The 24,172-nt window shown below is 41.1% G+C and overlaps 2 protein-coding genes across 3 annotated transcripts in view; one reads left to right on the forward strand and one right to left on the reverse strand.

Annotated features, from left to right (window-relative positions):
• Window positions 1-25: 25 nt before the first annotated feature.
• LOC134167179 (uncharacterized) lies at window positions 26-1,743 on the reverse strand (the record flags this gene model as incomplete). The annotated part of the gene is made up of 4 exons (XM_062625532.1): window positions 1,152-1,743; window positions 415-520; window positions 231-327; window positions 26-142 (listed from the first exon to the last, which is right to left on the reverse strand). Coding segments are annotated over exons 1-4 (912 nt in total), but the record flags the coding sequence as incomplete, so codon positions are not given.
• Window positions 1,744-1,998: 255 nt separating this feature from the next.
• LARS2 (leucyl-tRNA synthetase 2, mitochondrial) overlaps window positions 1,999-24,172 on the forward strand; it is a 59,142-nt gene continuing 36,968 nt past the window's right edge. Inside the window, exons 1-10 of one of the 2 annotated variants that reach the window (XM_062625312.1) lie at window positions 2,054-2,116; window positions 3,184-3,270; window positions 4,854-5,104; window positions 6,888-7,016; window positions 9,676-9,767; window positions 12,700-12,760; window positions 15,663-15,752; window positions 17,097-17,240; window positions 20,787-20,894; window positions 22,366-22,525. In XM_062625312.1, the coding sequence (XP_062481296.1) occupies window positions 4,871-5,104; window positions 6,888-7,016; window positions 9,676-9,767; window positions 12,700-12,760; window positions 15,663-15,752; window positions 17,097-17,240; window positions 20,787-20,894; window positions 22,366-22,525 (1,018 nt within the window). In that variant the 5' untranslated portion in view covers window positions 2,054-2,116; window positions 3,184-3,270; window positions 4,854-4,870. Of the gene's footprint in view, window positions 2,117-3,183; window positions 3,271-4,853; window positions 5,105-6,887; window positions 7,017-9,675; window positions 9,768-12,699; window positions 12,761-15,662; window positions 15,753-17,096; window positions 17,241-20,786; window positions 20,895-22,365; window positions 22,526-24,172 lie in introns of both variants that reach the window. The other variant, XM_062625313.1, reaches the window with a different exon arrangement.

Below are 24,172 nucleotides of genomic sequence, written 5' to 3' on the forward strand. Positions count from 1 at the left end.
GAGCGCTGCACCAGTTTGGGGTTACCTCCACGGCGATTTTGGCCGATTTAATGGCTTCAAAGAGGGTGCTCGGCTCCGGGTTGACTGTGGGTGTGCTGCTGGGGTCACCGTTTGGCTCCATCACGCGGGGACGCTTCCTGACCTGGGGGCAGACACACGGAAGGGGGGTCAGGGATGCCGTGGGACGGCACCCACGCATGGAAGGGGGAGAAGGGAGGGTCAGGACATACCTGGCTGTGCTTCGGCCCCTGCTGGGGTCCCCGTTTGCTGCATGGCCGCAGAGTGGCCTCAAAGTCACTGCTGGAGTCATCACTGCTGGTGAGGTCCCTGCGGGGATGAGGGGGGGGGGCAGGGCGCTGAAGGGGTCTTTCTGGGTGCCCCCCCAACACCACCACCCCCCCCCCCGTCACTCACGAGGTGCCAGAGGGGGGCGATGATGGCCCCACGGATCCCGGTGTGGAGCCGGAGCTGGATCCCTGGGTGCGGGATGAGCACCAGGGAACCATAGTGACAGCAAGGCCTTGGGGGGGGCACAATGGGTTCAGGCAATGGGGGCCCCTCAGCCCTGACACCCCACAGTCCAGGGGATCCCCCAAGCACCCAGAACCAACCATCTCAGCCCAGCCTGGAGATGCTGAGGAGCCCAAAATGCCAAAATGGTCCTTGGGGAAGCATGGGAGGAAGGTGACACACACACCCCCCCCGGGGCACAATGATGGGATCAGGCACCCCAGATCCCCTCAAATCACTGTGTGGGGAGGTCAGGCTTGCCCCAAACACCACATGGGCACACTTAGGGTGAGGAACCCCACTTAGGTCACACTGTGGGGGCTTAAGACCCACCCAAACCCTCCCGAGGCCACTTCAGGGGGGTCAAGGCCCCCAACTCCCCTCGTGTCACTGTGCGGTGAGCTGAGGCCTCCCCATGTCCCCCCGGCTCACTCCGGCGGGTCAGCCCGCCACCCATAGCCCCCATAGGCACAACTGGGGGTCAGCCCTTCCCCAACCCCTCCCCGGGTACGCTCCGGCCCCTCTGCCCGGTCCTGCCTCGCCTCCCGCCGCCGAGCGACCGACGTCCGGCCCAGCACACCCCGCGGCACCCCTATGGCCTCCCAGTGACCCTCGGCTTCCTGCCCCGTGCCTCCCAGTACCGCCCAGTGCACGCTCCGGAGACCGGGACCCCTCCGGACACCAGGACCCCTGAGCCCTCACACGGCCTTCTCCGGTGGGGCCGAGCGAGCGGCTCCACTTCCGCAGTGGATGCGACGGGGTGCACCAGGACCCGGGGGGGGCATGACAGAGATCACCGAGGGCACAGGGTCCTGCCGGGATGCGGGAGGGTGGAGAGGGGTATGGATATGAGAGGATGGAGGGGACGCAGCGGTGCTCCCACCACCCCGAGTGGGTTGCGGCTAGTTGGGGGGGCTTGGGGCCCCCAATAAAGGTGCCTTCACCCCCTGCTGCTGTCGTCCGCAGACCTTGGGGGGTCTGCGGCACCATCGCTTCACCCTGCAGCACACCTGACCCCTGCTCCCCAAAACACCCCGGGGGTGCCCCACGGACGCCTCGGGTGGGGTGAAGGTCCCCATCCCATCGCATGAGGATGGCGCGATCCTGAATTGCACCCTGTACCCGCCCGCGTTGTCGTCCCCCCCCGTCGCCCCCCCAGCCTGGCGCAGGAGTGGAGCCGCCCCACTGAAGGACCAAGCTCCCTACGGGCTCCAACTGATGCCGCTGGGACATCCCAAACTCCCGGAGGGGGGGCGGCCCCGGCGGGCGAGGCGGGGCCTGTGAGATTAGGGGGCGGGGCAGGGATGGCGGCCTTACAGCTATAAAAGGAAGGGGATGTCTATAAAAGGAGGGGGTGGCACGGGGTGGGCGGGGCGATATCTATAAAAGGAGGGTGAGGGAGGGGCCGGATTGGGCTGGGCGGAGCTTCAGCGGACTCTCACCTTCCAGAGACAGCCCACCCGCCGGCGTGGGCGCGGCGCATGCGCCACTGGCGGTGCGGAGGCGCTACATAGGTCGTAGCGACTGCGCGCCCATTGTAACGAGATCAAAATGGCGGCGCCCAGGTCGAAGGGTGGTAGTTGAGGGAGGCAGCTCCAGCGCGCAGGTAACCCGTCCCGTCAGGCCAGCGGTTCACCTCAGGCTGCCACCGCTCATCTTCATCACCCTCCGGTGCTTCCCCTGCCGTGCTGCTGCCGGCTCCGCCAGCGGCCCTGTGCCCCGCAGCGTTCCCCTCGAGTCTATGGCTGCTCTTCCCGTCGAGTCTGTGGCTGCTCTTTCCCCCGCCGGCTCCCAGTCCCACAGGGCCTTTGTTAATAAGCTACAGGGAGGAGTGGAGGAGCGTAGGGAGATACGTGGTTTGTTTTGTAAGTCAAACTTGAGGCACAGGGAAACGAAAGGGACTTGGTTGTCTGTGTCAGAGTGAAGGGAATGTGCTTGCCCTTACCAGGCAGTTTTCAGTATCTTAATTCAGCAAAGGCCTCCTCTCCTGTGTACTTATTGTATCTTGCCAAAGCAGGACTCGCCTTTTCTTCCTCTGTCAGTTCAGCTTCTTTCTCCCTTCTTTGTACACCTGCTGAGTTTATATAATTCCAGACTGGTTTGTGTTGGAAGGGACCTGAGAGCTCATCCAGTTCCAACCCCCTGCCATGGGGAGGGACACCTTCCACTAGAGCAGGTTGCTCCAAGCCCCGTCCAACCTGGCCTTGAATATTGCCAGGGATGGGGCAGCCACAGCTTCTCTGGGCACCCTGTGCCAGCCCCTCAGCATCCCCACAGGAAAGAACTTCTTCCTTAGATTTAATTTAAATCTATGCTCTTCCAGTGTAAAGCCATTCCCTCTTGTTGTGTCAGTACTTGCTCTTAGGTTTGGCTTGTAACCTGATGCTTTGAAGACCCCCGCAGTGCTGGCTGGAATGCCTTACAGCTGTGGTGGGAACGTGGGCTCTTGTCTTAGTCCCATGCACACAGCACTGGGAAGACAAAACCACCTAGTGCCACATCTTCTGTATTTGGATATCTTCTGTATGTCCTTACTTGGCCCTACTTGTGACTTGCTGATTGTTGCATCTTGTGTCTAGGAGCAGGAAAGAGGTCTCTTTCTCATCCTGGAAGTCCATGTGGTTAAGTGATGTTTGCCCTGGTACTGTGACCCAGGCTGTGTCCCCTTTCCAGCTTACATCCACTGCTCTGACCCCTGCTTGCATGATGTGTAGGGCCTGAGGTCACCCACATGTGCCCTGGCAGGTGTGACATTGGCAGGTGGGTTTCTCCTGAGCTGTGCACAAGGGTCTACCTTGTGTCTTTTCTGTCTGCCTTCATCAAAGGGTTCACTTGTGTATAACTTGTATTTTACAATAGGTATTTTGTAAATCAGCAGTGCTCAAAGTAGAGTCTGCTGCAAGGCAATACTCCTTTCTGTTGTAAAATAAATTTAGGTAATAGAAATAAGACATAAGTAATAAGGAAATAATTAATAAAAATAAGCCAAACAGTGCTTATCTTGCTGATTTTGAGATGAGTGAATAAGATTATGGGGGGGGGAATTAGGTGTCTCTTCAATAACTTGAGCATCTGTGCTGGGAATCCTGAGTTCAGATCTGTTGTTACAAATGAGAGAGGTTATAGAGATTAGCAACAAAAAAATAAAAGCGCCAGAATATGTCGCTTGCACTAGACATAAAAGTGGAAAAAGAAATGTTTGAAAGTGCCTGTTTGGTAGCTAAAGAGAAGAAAGGTGTGAGAAGAAGGTATGTAATGAGAGGGAATGAGGGCTTCTGTATGCATATGTTGTGGATTCTAAGGAAGTATAACTCTCACTAGTTTAGTGGGGACCTAATTTAGGTGCTATAACAGCTATTTCTACTGATAATGTTGCTATCGTATGGGAAATGCATAAATAAAACCATTTATTATATGGAGCTTCTCTACACAGAAACTTTACCGGTGTAACTCTGCAAGGAAAGTTATGAACTGACTGCAATAGAAGGCTTGGTACAACAGTCAAGTGTACAGACCAAAAATTGAAAAGAAACCCCAGCCATAGAGGATAGAAAACACCGATACAAAAAAGAAACTATTTAATTTGTTTTGTGTTTTGGTTTGTTTGTTTGTTTTTTTTTTTAAGGAATTAGGGGTGAAGATGAGGAAGAAATCTCAGAGTAGGGGTTGGGATTTGTTTAATGCTGTATTTCCTACTGTAGGAAGTAAAATCAGCAAATATCTTACTGAGGCAGATCCTGAACATGTGGACTATTTGATCTTTCTCACATTGAGTAGTTTTTTTTTATTTCAGAAGACTTGCTCTAAAGCATTTGAGGAGTTCTTTTAGCTGTTTTTTTGTTTTAGTTGAAAGAGGAAGCCTTAGCACAAGTCAGTTTAGACTGTCTAGTTGAAATCTTCTAATTACAGTCATTCCCCCCATCTCTTTTCAATGATGACAAATTCAGTAGTATTTCAGTATAATTTCATGCAACTTCCCCTTGTCCCTATTTGATTCCGAACTTTTACTAACACTGTCAGTCATCTTCTTCTGTTCATCTTCCTGATGGTGAGCACCTTCAACTAACTGATCCTGCTCTTAGGGGAGATTGAACGCAATATTGGTCCCTTATTAGAGAAGACATCTAACAGAACAGTTTTGTTCCATTCAAGGGGCACAGTTAATTCTCTTGGCTAAAAGAATAAATGCTTTTATTGTTCAGACATACGGTGATAAAATGCACATACCATAAAAGACAGATAAGCTAAAATGTTTCACAGCTACCAAATTTCTTGTAACTGTAATAACCACTGAATTCCTATTATATATTGTTGACTGAAATACATATTTTTGTCTTTTTCAGAAATCATAACCTTAAAAATGCAGTCGGTTTGTCAGACAGTTGGTGCTTGTTCCTCATGTTTGAAGAGACAATTAAATGGCTTCATGGGATTAATTAAATGGCAGAGCAGACTGGTTCCTGCTTGTGTCAGAACTATTTACAGCGAGACGGGGAAATGGGAAAAAACCTATGGATTGGAGACAAGGAAAAGAGTTGAAAATTGGTGGCTCCCACGAATAAAGGAACAGTTCTGCAGGATTTCAGAAACTGATGTAAGCATTATGAGATATTTGGAAATTACATGTTTGGTATTTTTGTTTTCTCAGAATGAAGTTAATTGAAACTTACTTATTACAGTTTCTGATGCTAAGATGTATGTTATGTTTCAGGGGAAAATACTTTCATATAATAGTAGATTATTAAAAACAGTTGATGAAATAGGTGGAGAAGTAATAACTAAAAAAAACTTGGGGAAAACCATGATGATAGGCAAAGTATAAACCTGTAAATTTAGGAAGTGTTCAAGTAATCAGTTCTTCGTTTAGTATACCTGTGTTTGTAACCTCTTTAAGCAATTTTCTCAAGGTGTTGTTCCTAATGGTTATGCCAACTCTATTACACTGCACACTGTCATTCATTAAAATCCATATTAAGGGAAGATGATTTTTTAAGGATATTTTGTGGTTTATAGTGTTTTAGGAATAGTAAGTGACTTGCAGGAAAGAAAAAGCTTTCCCATGCAATAAAAAATCTTGAAAACAATGGTAATCCCGGTCTCTGACTCTTTTTGCCTTCACAATTACGCTCACTCACATAGGTATTAAAGTATTTTTGTGCCTCCCTTCATCTTTAATTTTTCTTTCCTGAGGTATGCTCCCCCTACCACAAAAACCCAACATATCAAACCGTCAAAGACAGAAAAGGGGTTTGCTTTTTCTGAGGAGGAAAACTGAGATGAAAATAGTGTGCATGCGTAAAGTAGCAGGGAAAGCATTAATTTAGGTTTCTGTCTGTAATATCTGACAATGTGCGAATGCACAGATATCGTACATCTGAGAAGTTTAAATTGTATTTTTAATAATACTTTTGTTTTATCCTTACAGTTGAAGTAGATGTAATAACATCTTGTATTAAGAGGCAGGCAGTGTGTAGTGCTGCAGTCAAGTTTTCACATTATTTCTGATTTTGCTAGAATTGGAGAAAAGCGATAAAGAAGGAACATTTATAAATATATATATTTTATGTATATATAAATATATATAAAATATATATATTTTATGTATATATAAATATATATAAAATATAAATAGACTTCTTTTCAAAATACTAAAAGCTGTTTTTTTCCCCCTCATTGTTAACTTAAGAAAAATAGGAACTTTTCAAGCATGTATTGGTGATAAATTCAATGGTAATCGAGATGCATTAGGAATAACTTATGTGAGAGACATTATATTTGATTTCTGTGTAACTTAAACCTAACTAAATGAAATTTTTACTTTCTTTTCACTATGCAAGATAGTGCTTGTAATACTTCTCTGGAGCTGAGCATATGTAGTGGTTCTGAAGGGTTTCACTTCAGTGGATGTTCATGATCTAGTCAGTGAATTACTGTGGTTCAGCTGACGAAAAGCAATTGGCCAGGAGCAAGCTCCCATATTTGTTGTAAATACAAAGTAAAACACTTATTTAAACTATACTTAAAGAATATAATCTGTCATGTTTTCCTGTTTTGGTGGGACAGACTAAGAGCACATAGAAAATCAATTACAGATGCTATGGTAGGGAATGGTGATTTGTTAAGCTGCAGTTCTGTTAATCTTTTGTTGAGTAAAGATTGATTAAAAACATAATTTTCAAGTGCCATATGAATATATGAGATGACAGCAAAGTCTGGTAAAACATCTCCATCTCTATCCCTAAAGAACTTGATCTGATGAAGGGTCCAGCAGAACCTTGTTTTTCTTCAGAGTACCTTGTGGTTTATAATGTTCCGTTGTATTTAGTCAAGTGAAATGCAAGTTCATGTACTTACAACTTTCTAAAATTTCTTTCTAGAAATCAAGACCAAAATTTTATGTGCTCTCTATGTTCCCATATCCTTCTGGAAAGCTTCACATGGGCCATGTTCGTGTCTACACTATCAGTGATGCAATAGCTCGATTCCAGAAAATGAGAGGGATGCAGGTAAGAAAAGATCATTTGTAGGACTGGGTGGGTTTTTGACATTTTAATAGCATAATTGGTCAGGAAATTAGTGTTTTCAAAATCCATGAATGTGAAGGTTTAGTTGGAATTTGTGCTACAGATGCATCGATAATGACCTGTGGAGCTTTGAATATTGACATTTCAGACTTTTTAAGAGCAAGTGGTGTTCAGAACTCGCTGTTGATAATGCTTTGTTAGAAGCTATCTCCAATGATAGAACTGATGCTGTATCACCTACCGGAGTCTGTTGATGTTCAGCATAGTGTTGAGACTGAAGATCCCGCTGCCATCTGGGTGGGACCATGATGGGGGAAATGTGTAGCTGACAAGAGAAAACTGAGGCACCACAGAAGTCAACTTCTTTCACCTCTTCTGCTCTTGAGAGCTGCTTGATGTCCTTTGCCAGACTCAGAGGGATGTCCTGCACCTCTGTGCCAACTGGGAGGGAAACCTTTTGTCATGATTGCTACAAGTCAAATCACAGAGTTATAGAATCACAGAATGGTTTGTGGTGGAAGGGACCTTAAAGCTCATCCAGTTCCAAACCCCTGCCAAGGGCAGGGACACTTTCCACTAGCCCAGGTTGCTCCAAGCCCATCCAACCTGACCTTGAACACTGCCAGGATGGGGCAGCCGCAGGTTCTTCAGGCAACCTGTGCCAGTGTCTCAACATCCTCATAGTAAAGATTTTCTTCTTAATGTTTAATCTAAATCTCCTGTTTCAATTTAAAATGATTCCCCCTTGTCCTGTCCCTACATGCCCTTGTAAAATGTCCCTTTCCAGCTTTCTTGCAGACCCCTTTAGGTATTGGAAGAGATGACCAGGATCATGTCACACATCACATCATGTAGGTGTAGTAAAAGAGACAATAAATTTGAAATCATTTTCTAAACCACTGTGCCTGTTCTTCCATCTCTATAGCAACTACATAAATAGATCTGTCTCGGAGATTAATTTGAGGGTATTTTTAATGTCTCTTCGCATTCGGGTGTCTGATTGAAACTTACATTAATATACTTCTTCAGTTCTTTAACTTGAAGAATGCTGTTGGTTGTTCAATTGACCTGCCTTTTGAATGTGATAAGTGAATACACTGCGTGATATTTTTAACATACATGCTAGAATTGGGAAGATCTGTGTGAGCAGATAACTTGTGCAGGCATTGATGTGAAAAATGTCTGCATATGAGCTGTCTGGAGCATCAGTCAGCCCTTTTGTGGAGTCTGGAGCTGCTAATGAAGCTGTTCTTCCCACATCCTTTTGCTCACGAGCATGAGAAATGAGACTGTGTCTTGCTTTTGGCTGCTTATCTGTATCCAGGGGATCTTCAGAAGCCAAATGTTAGAAAAATTAATCTCAATGTGCATCAGTTTGCAGTAAAAGAAGGCATTTGTAGGGGTGCGAGTGGAGGGCATTTGTCTAAACAAAGGGAGTTCAAATAAGAGGAAATACATATTATACATGGAAAAGAAAATCTGCTTTGTGTCATTGTTTCTGTCCAGAAACAGGTCACCAGCAGCAGTAATGGTGAAGAAGAGCTGAACTGCAGAAACTGGTATTTCAGTGTGCCCTTAAAAAAATGCTGTTGAGATTTTTAGTTCACGTGAAGTTTACCTGTCTTTTTTTTCTCTTTTATGCCAATAGTTTTGATTACTGGTGGGAGGAGGGAGAGGTGTGTGTGCTTCAGTGGGGTGTTCACAAGTGGTTTAGGCTCCAAATGAGATTTTCCATGTAGCACTTATAACGTGGGAAAGCAGGGAGTTAGGGAGTCATATTTCCTGACACTGATATGAGAAACAATAATCTGTCTGATAATAGGGAAAACTTGTGAGAGAGAATAGCATTCCAATTTCAATTAGGTGTATACATCACGTATGTGCTGTGCATGGACCCTGGCTTGAATCACAGTTGATCACAGGTTAATACCTTTGGTTTTGTTGCTGCACCAGCAGAGTTTCGTTTTAACTCGGTATTGAAAATGAGAATGCTGCAGAGTCGCATCTGTTAAATCCTGTTGCATTTACACAGAGTTGGTGCCTAGGGCACCTTCGTAAAGATGTCTGTAAAATATTCTGAATGAAATAATCTGTTGGAAGGCAGAAGATTAGAAGGTTGTGGCAAAGAAGAATAAAAATAATTCAAACCAGTGACAAAAGGCGCTCTTGTGCTTCTGAAATGGACAGGATTTTCACATGGAGATAGCTTATGAGATTAGTATTGCCCAGCCTTGCTTGGTTAGTGCTTGCTTGCTTGCATGCAACCAAAGAACAAGTGGTTTATGTAAATACATTTTTAAGGGGTAAAATGTTACTCGGTCACCTTTTGCTATTGTTAAACTTGGCTAACTTTAATCATAAGTACTAAGTTTATAGCACATTTGTAGGTGTAAGAAATGGGATCGTTTTTATCGTGTATCAAATATATATGTGTCTAAAGACAGCATCTTAAGTACTGGCCTTTCTTTCCTTGCCTATTAAACAGTTTTTTTGAATACTTACTGAATTGCTACATTATTTTCCTATATAATATGCACTTACATAGGAAACAGGTATATCTCTTTCAATACCATTTATTTGGCTGCAAGCCACTGTACATTATTTGGAGGCCTGTGTGATTGTGTTTCCTTTTTGCTGACAGGTGATAAATCCAATGGGGTGGGATGCATTCGGTTTACCAGCAGAAAATGCTGCAGTTGAACATGGGCTTCACCCTGCAAGCTGGACACAAAGGTAGTTTATAATGAATTTAAGTAATACGATGTTTCCACTGAATACCTGTACTGTGGCCCTCATAAACCAACAAAACAGAGCAAAACCAGTGTAGGAGTAGAAGAAATCCAGTACAGAAAGAAGCAGGATTGTTTACCAGGGTTTTATGGGACTTTGCAGAGGAATCAGTTTTGAAAAATAAATGTATCAGGATGATTTTTAAGGTTTTAATCTCAGTGGATTTTAAATCGTAAGAACGTAGAATATTGAAAAAGTGACATTTCCCAAACACCCAAATCAGCAAGTAAGACATAAATCAGAATTTCATTATGATGAGGTAAATCTTAGTGTGGAATACGCAGTTGAAAATTGAGCCATGTGGTTAGGTTTATTAGCAGTTTCAGTACCACGCAAAAGGGTAGTTTGCATTTGAGACTGGGTTTTGGAAAATGATAAGCAGAATTCAGTGTTATGTTCCCCTAATATTGATTTAAATTAATAGTTTTTATAAATGGCTCGGAAACCGATCTTAAGGGAAGCCCTTTGTCGTGCTCTGGATGCAGTAATGTAGCTGTGGTAACATTCTGGATCTTTATCCATTTCCTTCTTCGATAGTGCTTCTGGTCCCACATCAAGATACTTGATACTTTTCCAACGAAAATAGGATGGCAACTGACTTAATTTAGGGAGAACGCATATGTGCATCACACACAAATTCTGAGTTAGTTATGCTCATTTAAATATTTCCTTTATGGTTTAGATAAGAATGTGTGTGAGAACCAGTTACTATCAAGACACAAAACCCTGTTTTTCTTTCTTTTGAGAGAGTCTGCAGAGTCACCACACACAGCTGACTGAGTTGAATTGGCTCAAAAGAAAAGCAGTGAGCGTGTGGGGCAGAGACTGCAATAGCAGAAAACCGTATCAGCTCAGCCTGTTTCATCTTACCAGTTTGTCTAGGTCATATCAAAAAAGCGTGTGGCAGGGCACAGCCTGAGCTGATTCTCTTCTGCTGTTCTCTGTGCTGTTGTGTTTTGCTCTTTTCTTGTAAATGAGTGTGCATTGTTCCATGCACTTAAAGTAGTTCAGGTAGTAGTTACAAGGTCTTCTATACTGGAAGAAAATCTTGCATTGAAAATTTCCTTAGTACTGAAGAGAGTGATAGTCTAGTTTTAAGCTAGATAACAATATATTATAGCAACAGACTGAGAAAAGTTAGCATATCATTGTTGGGACCGATTATAGTAACATCCAAATAGGAAATTATTTACATACCTATTTGCATTTTGATTTTGCTAAGGAAAGGAGTGGGTTCACCACGCAGGCAGTTTAAATTCTGACCTCTGTAGTAACTGCTGTCTCCTGTCTTCTCCACTGCCCCTGTCCTGAATGTTTCTCATGCCTGCAGCAGGGAGGACTGAACTGAACGTGGAACTGTGATGGTGTGATAGCAGTCTGATATGCTCTGGTTATCCCTGGTGCAGAGCCAGCCACCCCTGTAAAAGGAGGGACACTGTAAGCCTTTGAGCTTAGTTATTCCAGGAGTGAGCAACCAAATTTCAGAGCATCCTAATTTTCTCAAGAGGTGATTTAAAATGGTCAAATTGACTATTACTTCTTATATTCTCAAAGTTAAGAAAAAAAACCCAGCCCATAAACCATGTTGAAGACTGAGTTATTTATAGAAAATACAGAAACTTCTGTTATTAAGAGTTAGTATAGTGGCAGAAGTTTGAAATTACATTGAAATTTGCATTATTTTTATTATTGGTACAGTTCATTTTGAATGGGACTTTAATATAAGCAGTACTACTGAAAGGATGGCTTCTCCCAGTGGAAGCTGTGAGTCCATTAAGAGGATTTCCTGGTATGCATACCAGGAGAGGTGTACAGCAGGTCTTTTCTGGTGTAAATGGGGCTCTTTGGCTGTTAGTGCTGGATGCTTGCATTACTCAGTTACAGTTACTCAGCAGTGCAAGTTTGTGGTGGATGAGAATTAGATGCTGGGCTTCATGACTCTCAAATTAGCCACTGTGAGGCTAGGTGATACTTTACCTGACATAATGCATTTTAGTAGAAAGTTAAAAGTCTATAAAAAATTTTAAGCAATTCACAGCAGCTCACTGGTTAATACCCCAAAAACTGCAAACTGGTAAACTGCCTTTAGTACACTTTCAGTCTAAAGCTTCACTGTATGTTCTGATGTATCTTGTTTTGCATTTTAATGTAACCCATCTGGGGTAAGCTCTATCCCTACAGTTTTGCAGTTGACTTAAGTTCATGGCTGTGCTGCCACCAGGAGTTTATGGCTTCCTTGTCACCTCCCAGCACACATGTTCCCACCACCTCCTTTGCGTTGGCTCTGCTGTTTTTGCAGCCGCTGTATTGGCTTGATCAGCCTGTTAATCAGAAGGAAGCAAGAAAACTGGGGAGGTTTTTATGGAGCACCTTATGTAGGGCATGTTTTCAGTTGAGGAAAAAGCTGATTCCGCTCGTCTCATAGGCACACAAACACCAGAGCCAAAGTAAAGTATAGCCAGGCTAGCACTGTCAGAATAGAGCAGGATTAAGGTGATGGTGAAAGTGCAGCCTATTGCATTGTGAAGATTTCATAGGACTCAACTGCAGTACAGGTAATTAAAAATAATGAGAAGTGCTGCTTCAGGAATGTTTCCCTCAAACTGTGATACTGTATTTGCTTTCCAGTTATGCTCAGATCAAGAGAAGAGAAATGGTTGTCTTGTATAATACACAGCATTGAAATTGAACTAGAATACACTAGGGACTTTGAAAAGTTTTGAGTATTCTGGCAGTTCCTTGAGTGTGACTTCTAGTAAGATAATAGTGTTGTTTAGAGGTTAATTAGTGCTTTTGATTTCTCAGAACTTTATAAGCACCTGATTATAATCACAGCAGAAGTGTTTTAAATTAATTTTGTATTATTATTTTGCAGCAATATCCAACACATGAGAGAACAGTTTGATGCGCTAGGTCTGTCTTTTACATGGGAAAGGGTAAGATTTTCTTTTCTAAGGGATTCTGCTTTATTTTATTGTGTGATGGAACATTGAAAAGCATTCAGTTTCACTATTTTACATATGGCAATATAGAAGCCTTTGAAAGTGACCAGTTTAAGTTGTTAAACTGTAAAATAGGTCTTATCTCAAGCTTTTTACAGCTTTGGACACACTGGTATCACCTGAGAAGGTCAAGGGTTAGGAGAATCTTTAATTTCAGTTTTTCATTTGCATTGCATTTTAAGCTCTTTCAAAGTAGCAGTGTTCTGTCTTAGAAGGTAAGCAGTAGTCTGAATAGATAATGTATGAAACAGCATATGTTTAAGGGGTATGTGTTTTGAGGAGTGCTTTTTTCTATGTGCCTGTATTTAGAATATACTCAAGAGTTGAAAGCTAGTAACTTGAAGTGGTGGTTTGGTTCTGTTATTCTGAATTTGGAGCATAAGCCTGCATTTTTGTAGGTGTTCCTATCATGACCATTCTGGAAAATACAAATTTTATCTAAATACATTAGTGCCTGAGAATCAGGTGTTCATCTTAAAACCTTACCAAATACAAGCTAATGTCATTAGACATAAGCTAATATAATTTTCAAGATAAAAAAATACCAATTTTTAAGCAATTGTTGGGTTACTACATTTACAATATCAAAGTGAATCAAACCACCTTTACATTCTCAGCAATAACTGCTGCTTATCACCTTAATATGCTTCTGAATAGAGTGTTAGGGATGCTAATCTTGGATTTTTATAGCAGTATTGTAGATCTGAACAGGAAAAGGATTAGTTTTCTGGCACTCTGACACCTGCCATCTGTTTTCTTTAATCTTGAGGGTGAATCTTACATCTAAAAAACTATATTTTAACGTATCATATATATGTCAAGATTTTTTAGTAAGATTTTCATTTTCTTGGTAGCCAAAAAGCTGCTCTGAAAAGATTTGTTGAGGAAGGGTCACTGCACACATTCTTGACAATTATTTTCTTATATTTAAAACTGTTGGTATCTCAGATTTTCTGTATGTGTAAAACAGCAATACTTCACTACTGAAATCATACTTGTGGGCTGTATTATGGAACACACCAGAGTTGAATGTTATAGATTGCCTTTCAAGAAAAGTAACTTTTATTTAACCCTTCCACTCAGAAGAGGTTTAGAGCTGGCAGTACTGAATAAATACATAAAGAAAAGCCACTTGTCAAGTCTATGCCTTTTCTTTGAGGCTTCCTTCACTTTTCTAGTGAACCATATTTTGATTAATTAACTTTGATTTCTGAATACTTGTGAGAAGTGCCTTGATGCTTTACAACAACCCCATTTAAACAGTAGTGAAATTGAAATAGGGGTAGGTAGTTAATGTTTTGGAAAAGTAAAATTTTGAAACAGCTAAAAAGTGTTCCCCAAAACACAAAGAAGTTTGGAAAATTAGCTGTGAGTTATGCTACCTAGAAAGCCTGCCTTATTAAGTAAGTGTGACCTGAATGGTAACCATTAGAAATAGATATGTTTTTTCATTGCAAAAACTGTATGATGTCTGAAATATATCTGTATTATGTGGTCTCCAAATGCACAGATGCTTGAGCTAGCCATGAAAGAACTACCTTTGGAAGCAGAATGGCTAAGCTGTAGTGAAGTGAATTTTCCAGGCTGGTAAAGCCTCTTCTCTGCAAGGCTAATTAGGCTGGGCAGAACATCTTACTGCCTCAGTTGTACTGCATCTGGGCTAGCTCAAGCATCTTTGTAGATATTTATCTTAAAAGTGAACTCTTTGAGGTAAGGCATGTTTTTATGATTATTCTATACTTGCGTGGCGCTAATGCAGTGGCTTGCAAGATACTGTGGCCATGCAAACAAATCCACTAATGCTGGTTGAAAAATGAAAGAAAAACACTTTTTATATGGGTTTGTCTAATTAACCTGTTATACAAAATGGGAGTTTGTTTTTAATTTCATTTCATTGGTGTTGCTTAATGCACTCCTTCATTATGTTAGTACTTAGGAAATATATGCTGGAAGGAACCCATTCCCCTATGGTAGATCTCTATTAGATTTCTTCACAGAAAAGGTGTTCAGGCATTGGAACAGGCTGCCCAGGGCAGTTGTGGAGTCACCATCCCTGCAAGTGTTCACACACTGTGTAGATGAGGCCCTCAGTGCCATGGGTTAGTGGTGGCCTTGGCAGTGCTGGGGAATGGTTGGACTTAAAGGATGATCTTAAAGGTCTTTCCCAACCCAGTTGATTCTGTGATTCTATATCCTTCGCAAGTCTTTCACCCTAGAAGTTTAGAGTCTTACCCCATACTCCACCTTTTCTGCTACACACACTGTCTCCATCAGGAGCCTGGGCTCCTCAGAGCTGTTCTGCTATCCTCCTGTATGTATTGCCTTAGCTATAGGTCTGCTTGCTCTCTGCAGCCTGCTCCAAGCTGCCATCTGCTTTTCACTGCTGAGCAACAGAGGCAACCTGGCTAAGGCAACTTCTTTCTAGTTTTAGAATCATAGAATAGTTTGGGTTGGAAAGGACCTTCAAAGGTCATCTAGTCCACCCCCCAAAACAGATTTGCTATTTCCTAGGTGAGGCAGCTGTGATTATTTCTGTTCATCTTCTGTTCTTATATCTTTATCCACATTGATTTTGTAGAAGTTTTAGATTCCATGTTAACAGGTAAACTTCTCTTTGCACATCAAACCCACACAAAGCCCATCTTCTCTGATTTTGTATGCAGGTGAATATCACTCATTATAGACATTAGACAAATGGTTGCTATACATAAATACATACCCAAACAAACATTTATGCGTTCTCAGGAGTGTTAACATAATGTTAATTAAGTTAAAATGCTGTAAGAAAATAGTTAAGAATAGTTCCAGGGATTTTTATTGTACTTCATTTCTACAGGAGCTGACCACTTGCTCACCAGAGTACTACAAATGGACACAGTATCTCTTTCTCAAGCTTTTTGAAGCTGGGATAGTGTATCAAAAAGAGGTAGGTACAAATTTTGACCGTACTTTACAGGTACACTGATGCAAATCACTCATGTCAGTGGCTCGCTTCTGGATCATCCATTCACATTCATTAAGTGGATTGTCCTCTACTGGTTTTAAATCTCTGCAAAATGGGATTAATTTTATATGTAACTGAATTATATATGTAAGTAAATTTTACATGTAACTAACATGAATGGGCGTTGTAGCAAGTCAAATCAGAAAGATTTATTGTTGGTGATTTATATTGAAGTGTGGGATCCAAATATCGCTCTGTTAGTTTATTTCATGGCTTTAACATGGATTATACTAGATCACAACTTCCCTCCCATGAAAGCATATAGGATAATGTGATCATTAGGGGTTTCTTCAGCAGTGAGATTATTTAACTGTGTAACATTAGTGTGATATAGTCTCAAAATTGATAGGATAACTGGAGATTATGTGCCTAACTATCCAATTCCTGGAACCTATTTGTGATCTCTAAAATATTATGGAAATATTAGAAGTTACAGGCCATCACAGCTGTTTATCTGTTAGCAGTACATTAAGAAATTATTTACCTTGTAATATTTTCTAAATTACATCAGGCTATCTGAAAAGGGAAGGGTTCAGTTAACTTCTTAGGGAGGAGGTGAAACAAAGACGTTAAATGAGCATTCCAATGAACTCTCTGCGTAGCCAAGGCAATGCAGTTCCAAAATACCTTAACAGCTGTGCCTAAATGAAGCTGAAATTTAATGAATGTTTCTAACTTAAAATAGAAACTAAAATTTCTTAAATATGCCTTGACATTTCATTTGTATTCTGTAGAAACCAGGAAACCTGATAGGATGTAATCAGGGATGTACTTTAATTATTCTTTGAACCCAGCAAAAGAAGCTGATGGTGAAAGATGGCATTTGGAATAGAAGGGTGTTACTGAGCTACTTCTCCTGGTTTTGTAGGCAGGGTGTATTCAGAGATCTTAAATGGCAACCTGCAGAAAGATTCAATAGTTAATGGCATAACATGCTGGAGCACCAATTTCATAATGTGTTGTAGCATTACTGAAGAAGCTGTGTTTTCTGAAATTCTAGAAAATAGATTGAGAAAATAGTAATAGTAGAATATATTGATTGCTTGTAATTTCCCAGTGAATTTTCAGAAGCCTTTTATAAAAGGTATGGTGTGATATTACTGGTAGGTCACAGATAAAAGGGAGGCAAGTGTAAAAAGTTTAAATGGATGTTATGAAAAATGCAGAAAATTCAGTGGCCCAAGGACTGTTTCTGGATCATTCTTTTGGTATCTGAAGTTTGAAATAGCTGCTGAAAATATTAATTCTTCCTGCAACATTTTTTAGGCCTTGGTGAATTGGGATCCAGTGGATCAGACTGTTCTAGCTAATGAGCAGGTGGATGACAACGGCTGCTCATGGCGTTCAGGAGCAAAAGTGGAACAGAAATACCTCAAACAGTGGTTTATCAAGACTACAGCTTATGCAAAGGTATGAGAATACAGTTTGGGGACCTTATGCTGTAACTTAAAAGAGGTGACTTTTCATCCAGAAGTATTTATCAAGCTGAATGTGGTCTTCAATATATTTACATGTTTGTGTAATATGTAGTTAAATAATAATATAGAATCATAGAATAGTTAGGGTTGGAAAGGACCATAAGATCATCCAGTTCCAGCACCCCTGCCATGGGCAGGGACACCTCACACTAAACCATATCACCCAAGGCAATGTCCAGCCTGGCCTTGAACACCGCCAGGGATGGAGCATTCACATCTTTCCTGGGCAGCCCATTCCAGTGCCTCACCACCCTCATAGTAAAGAATTTCTTCCTTATATCCCATCTAAACTTCCCCTGTTTAAGTTTTAACCCGTTACCCCTTGTCCTATCACTACCATAAATATGCGTGGACTATCCCTGGGTATGCATGTATATAAAAATTATAATTCCTGAAATCTAAGTAATTGGTATGGGATTAAGTTTCAAAGAAATCAAAAAGCATAAATTAAAGGTGGGTGAACTAATTCTGCATTCACACGTTGTCATCCCATATGTACCATCAAGTGCTCTTCTGCATATTTTGGGTGTCTAGCTGTGCAATCACTGAACTAGAAACTTGTTCACTTAGTCAACCTGTTGGACTTATGGGCATGGCATAAGCAGTGAAGATTCATTGGACCTTCTGGTTTACTTTATTTCATACCCTCTTTGATTTTCTGTAACTTAAAAAAAGTTTCCATGTTATTTAAACACTGGATTTTGTTATGAGCTCAACTTTTGATTGTGATGGAACAGTGTAGCTTTCACACCTTGGGGTTCTTCAACAAAATTTTGGGCTTTATGCTCTCTGAAGTGGAAGTATCAACTTCCTGTTTTATCTGGGTGGAGTTTTTATTCCATGTGAGCGTTCTTTGTGTTGAGACTTCAAGTAAAGATTGAGAAAGCTATTCCCAAGAAAATACAAAAATTCATCTTTGACCCTAATCTTTGATCTGTAGTGACAGGACAAGGGGTGATGGGTTCAAACTTAAACAGGGGAAGATTAGCTTAGATATAACAAAGTACTTCTTTACTGTGTGGGTGGTGAGGCACTGGAATGGGTTGCCCAGGAAAGTTGTGAATGCTCCATTCCTGGCAGTGTTTAAGGTGAGGCTGGACAGAGCCTTGGGCGACATGGTCTAGTGGTGTCCCTATCCAAGGCCAGGGGATTGGAACTGGATGTTCTTAAGGTCCTTTCCAACCCTAACTGTTCTATGATTCTGTGACCCTTTTCCTGAGCCTCAGATTCAAGTGAACAAATTTCCACCACCATCTAGGGAGAAGAAATCCAGGTCTCACACTAGGTCCATTCATAATAAAGATAAAAACTTTCTAAATCCTGCCTGATGCTTTGATTCTTCATACACAGCCAGCCAAGGTACTTCAGATGCATGTTTTCTGACTGTGCTGCCTGTTCTGTTCACCAGTACAACTTTTCTTGAATGCCTTTGCTGTTCAGAGACTTTACATATTTGTGCTTCTAATGATAAATGAGTACAACAGTTAGGTTCTTTATGGGCCTTGCTTCTCTTTTTCCTCGGTTGGTTGGGCTTACCATGAATGTGTGTGTAGTACCTTTTCTACAGTTATTTTCAGGCACCTGAAGGCTCAGGATGCTGCAGTAGTAGAAAGCATTTTTATCCAAGCTGGGCTCAGATGTTGAAGGTACTTAAAGTACACTTAGTGAATTTGCTAACCCTTCATTCTTCATGCAGGTCACCAGCTGGCAATAATGGCTGAATGTGTAGGCATACACTTCACTTTCTGCTTGGAGCATCCACAAATTATTGTTGTAACTATTTAACCTATTTATACTGCATATTGATGACATTGTTAGTCATGTGTGTTCCTCTCCTTCACCCGTTTATCATTTCATGGTTTTTCCTATATCTCACAACCTGAATAAAAAGTAAGGGTAAATCTTCATTTGCAATGCTTAACTACTAGTCAAATAATAACAAGGACTTTTGTGATCAGTAATGGGCTGTGAAGTCATCTCCTGCGTTACAGGAGTCAGTGTTTCATTCCTACACACACTATTTTTAGATATCTGTTGTGTCCAAATCTTCTGTGAATTTGCTTTGATTTCTTTATTGTTACTGCGCCAGCTCTTGAAATACGAAATGCAAACAAAGCAAGCAGTGTTGGCTCGCATTGCACTTTACCATTGGCAATGGATTCATTTCAAAGGGCAAAAATACTGGCTGTGATTTAAACACCTAGCAGAAAGCATTTTGGTTGTGTGAAGTAAGAAAGTTGCCATGACCCCCTTTTTAAACTGTGAAGTACATCTGAAATGCTCTAGCAGCTATTTAGATTTAAGTGCAGTGCCTTAACTGATGGCATTGTTATACAAATTGTTGTCTGTGCATTTAAGATGTTTAAGCCAAAATATTTAGTTGCTATGGTTACCCAGGTGAATCTGTAGGCAGATTTATTGGAAAAATCTATCTGGAAATGTTAGTATTTTCTGTGCATACCTGTAAATGGGTGTTATGGGTATTTTATGCAGTCAGCTGAGTCCTCAAATCGGAATCTGTAAGGCTAGTCTTTGCAGAGTCCCTGTTCTTGCTAAATTGATTTTATACAATATTTTTTCATATTTTACTTTTCAAGAATCATCCAAATAACTGAAAAATTATCTTTTTTTTAACAAAATAAAGTAGAAACAACTTTGAAACCTCAAGTTTTGCCTTAAATCATCTCAATTTTTTTCGCAGCGACAAGTTAGTATATGTGTGTTTAATATAAATACTGGAGGAAGTGGCAGAGCCTACAGAATTCTGCCACTCTAATTGACTGTTGCCATGCAGATAGGTTTCTTCGTTGTTTTTTGGTTTTCTGGTTGGGTTTTTTTGTCCAGACATTTAGAACACAAATCCTTCTCCTACTCTATGGAATATGAGGAACTTGGAGGTTTTGCGTTGCTGACTTTGTGAATCATGGAATAACCAGGTTGGAAAAGCCCTTTAAGCTCACCCAGTCCAACTGTTCCCCAGCACCACCAAGGCCACCACTAACCCATGGCACTGAGGCCTCGTCTCCACGCTGTGTGAACACTTGCAGGGACGGTGACTGCAGCCCTGCCCTGGGCAGCCTGTTCCAATGCCTGAGCACCCTCTGGGGAAGGACTTGTTCCTCAGCTCCCTGGGGCAGCTTGAGGCCATTTCCCCTTGTCCCATCCCTTGTTCCTTGGGAGCAGAGACCAACCCCACCTCACTACAACCTCCTGTCAGGCAGTTGTAGGGAGCGATCAGGTCCTCTCTGAGCCTTCTCCAGACTGAACCCCTCAGGTCCCTCAGCCTCTCCTCACAGGACTTGTTTTCTAAACCTTTCTGAATACCTCTGAATTTGCATCAGCAGCAGTATAAGAATACCTCATCCTATGTTTTTTCCAGGACCTTATCATTTTACTGTTAGTCACAGTTAAAACCACAGTCTTAATTTGTATGCTTACAAAAGCTGAATGTCCTCATTCTTTCTTTTTTTTGCGTCAGGCTATGTTTGATGCTTTGTCCGACCTCCCTGAGTGGTACGGTATAAAAGAAATGCAAGCAAATTGGATAGGTGATTGTGTTGGATGCTTTCTTGACTTCTTGCTAAAGGTGAGTCAAATTTCAATGATGCTGTCTTGGTTGGGCTAATCACAGCCCCTGAAATGTATGATGGAAATGGATTTTCAGATCTAGATAGCTTGAAACGTACTAAAAGAGATTAATTTACGTTCATGCCCACACCAGCACAGATTCCTGAAGAACACCAGTTGTGGGTTTAAGAGATACTCCCTGCTACCCTCTTTTAGGAAGGGTTTGTGTTCAGGTGCAACATCAGATGCAAATTGGCTGTGTGTATTTATGCCAACTAATAATAAAAAGCCAGGACATTTAGGGGAGTAGTGTCAAGAGCGGTATCAAATGGCATTGCACAAATCAGATGGGCTTTCTCTCCTCTGCACAGCACCTTCTGTGTGAGATCCAGGCTGACCTCAGGTAAGTCACTTTACTTACATTTGTCCATTATTTCATTTACTACATAATTATTTCAATTACTACATAATTAAAATGATGAAAACCAGTCAGTTAGGTAGTGATGGACCTACAGAGAAGTCTAGGTAGAAAGAAAGGAGAGGAAGGAAAAAGAAACCTTAAAAAGCTTATAGTTATCTACAGAAGGACTTCAGATTTTCCCATTTTTCTCAAGGGATGCAAAAGGCTTCTTGAATATGATCATGACGAAAGAGGTTTTCAGAGACCCTGATGGAATTTCAACCCTTGTGCTTCAAAGCTTTATTGTGCTTAGTTTACTCTGCTCTAATGTTTTAGAAGTAACTCCTTATTTTCAAATACTGAATTTTGGGGAACTTCAAATAGAGACAGCTTAAATGTTCTTAATACCTCTGAATTGCACACTGCTAGGTGCATTTTTGTATTTAAGTTGGTTTAACAGTTGTTTCTAAAAAAGGTGTATAAATGTTTTGTAGAAAAATCTCTAAGACCACGATAAGCTCCACAGTTAGTTGACCTAAAATATAAAGCCTGTTGATAGTAATTTGCCAGGAGGTAATTCTTAAGCAGTCTTGTAAGTTTATTGCCTGTATTTTTTGTCCAGTTGTTTTAATGTTCTGCCACCTTTTATTATTCTTGTATGTAAGTTGCAGCATTGACTTCATCAGAGAAGTGTAGTGGGAAGCCTGGTAACTGCCAACATCTGAAATCCTCTTTAGATTTCAGAGGTAACATAATTTCTGTTTCTTGGAAACAAGGCATGCATATTAAAAGTGAATAGGATTTCAGGTTACTTAACTAAGGATTGAATCTAGCTCAGTAGCACAACGTAATATTACATATGATTTTAGAAAGAAAAAATGTAGATGTTTTTGGATAAATTGAGGCAAGGCTGCAAAGGAACTTTCTCAAGCTTTGATTCTGGAAACTCCCTGTAGTGGGAATGCATCTGGCTCCGATACTGAGAACTGTCTCTTTCTGTAGAGTGATGTAGATTTGTTAAATGTATAAAAAGGAAGGGGAATCTAAAACCACTGCACTTTCCAATGGGAAATTTTCTGCTCTTTTTCAGGTTGATGGCAAAGTAACAGGAGAGAAGCTAGCAGCTTACACCTATACACCTGAAGCTATTTATGGAGCTTCTCATTTATATATCTTACCAACTCACAGACTATTGCATGGGAATAGCAGTCTCAAGGAAGTCTTCCAGAGGGAGCTCATCCCAGGGAAAGGTGATATTTTTCTCATACCGCATTATTCTATGATTTTATGATTCTAATTTTAGAGGATGATCTTCAGACAGTGTGTGTCAGTCTAAGCAGGAGTTCTTCCTGTTGAGAAGAACAGGTCTTTTGATTCTTTGTGTATGTCAAACTGGATAACATCAGCCTGTCCTGGCTACAGGTGTGCTAAGAGTAGCTATGTTAGAAGTCATCCTTTTATAATAGCTCTAACGCTTCGTAATATATAAAAGCAATGGAACAGATTCTTGTTTCCTCATGTACCAGAAGTGAGTAGTCAAGCTCTGTGTCAGCATGCTGGAAAATCTCACAGCCATATGGTAATTATTCACTTGCACAAAAACAGCAGAACCAACTCTTGCACCAATCATGGTCTCATCGTGTCATAGGGAATATAAGAGGGCAGTAGATCACTGAAGCATAGTGAAGTGGATCATTGATAGATAGCAAAATAATACTCTGCTGTGCAAATCCTTGGTTAATACAAGACTAATGGAGTAAATTCAGAGTATCCGTATGGCAGGTCATGGCTTGTGCAGAGGGTACAAGTAAGTGGTAATTCTTTAACTGGTTTCCTGAAACCTCCTGCCACCAATTCTGCATGTCAGCAACAATGGAGCAGGAATCTTGTGGGAAATTGTGGTGGTTGCACAGAACCTGCTTTATTCATTTCTGTATCCTTAAAGTTTGCTTGCTAGCAGAAAGAAATGGAGGCTGAATGTGTTGAGTACAAAGAGCCTTTGTCTCAGAGCTGAGCAGAGGTTGAAGAATTCTTGTTAAGAAATAAAGGGACAAATTTGCAGTTCTTAGAGTTCAGCCAAATCAAAGCACTAACCAGAGAAACACGTATCTATACATGTGCCTGCATCATTGTTGGGTCTTGTGCTTTAGCCAAACCGCACAAGTGCAAAACTTGGTTTTAGTAAGGACAGTAGTGTATTTTTTAGATATTGTTTTTTCATGGAAACACTTGGAAAAGCTTTTTTGTGTCTGTTAACAATAAAGTTCACCTTTTGGTTGAGCTAAATTAAGAAATTCTCATTCAGAATAGTGACAGTTGCAAGCCCTTGAAAAAGAGGCACAATTCTAGTAACTCTCCTATTGCTGTGGGCTCCTTCTACTTGTAAATACACTTATGACTTCTTCAGTTGAAATTGGAGGACTTTTCTTACTATTTCTTGAGCATTTCAGAGGCACAGAGTGGTATTTTCCAAAGAAGAGAACACAAGGAGAAGAATTTCTGCATGGACTTTCAGATTTGCGTTTCAGCCATGGGACATATGAAGGCATAACAATGGCAATTAAGTAAAAAAGAGATTTTTGGATGGCTTTGAATAGGCCTTATTTTCACATTAATCAAGATTCTGGACAAAAATTCACCAGTAACATTAACATTTTAATGTAATTGATTATAATTTTTTTCTTTTCAACAGGATAGTCTTGCAACTCCTCTTCTTCACTGTGTTCTCATTTAAATAATTAGGAAGGTATGTTTTCATATTTTCTAGGAGAGGAAAAGAAAAGCTGTTGTATGGCAAAGTAACTTGAAGTTCTAATACCTTACTCTTAGGCTAAAAGAGAGAGCTGCACTCTATAATCACTTATATAGAGATGAGCAACCAGTTTTCAAACATTCAG

Source organism: Pezoporus occidentalis, unplaced genomic scaffold (assembly GCF_034315485.1).
Source record: "Pezoporus occidentalis ecotype Australia unplaced genomic scaffold, CSIRO_AGI_Poc_V1 ctg28, whole genome shotgun sequence".
Classification (NCBI taxonomy): Eukaryota; Metazoa; Chordata; class Aves; order Psittaciformes; family Psittacidae; genus Pezoporus; species Pezoporus occidentalis.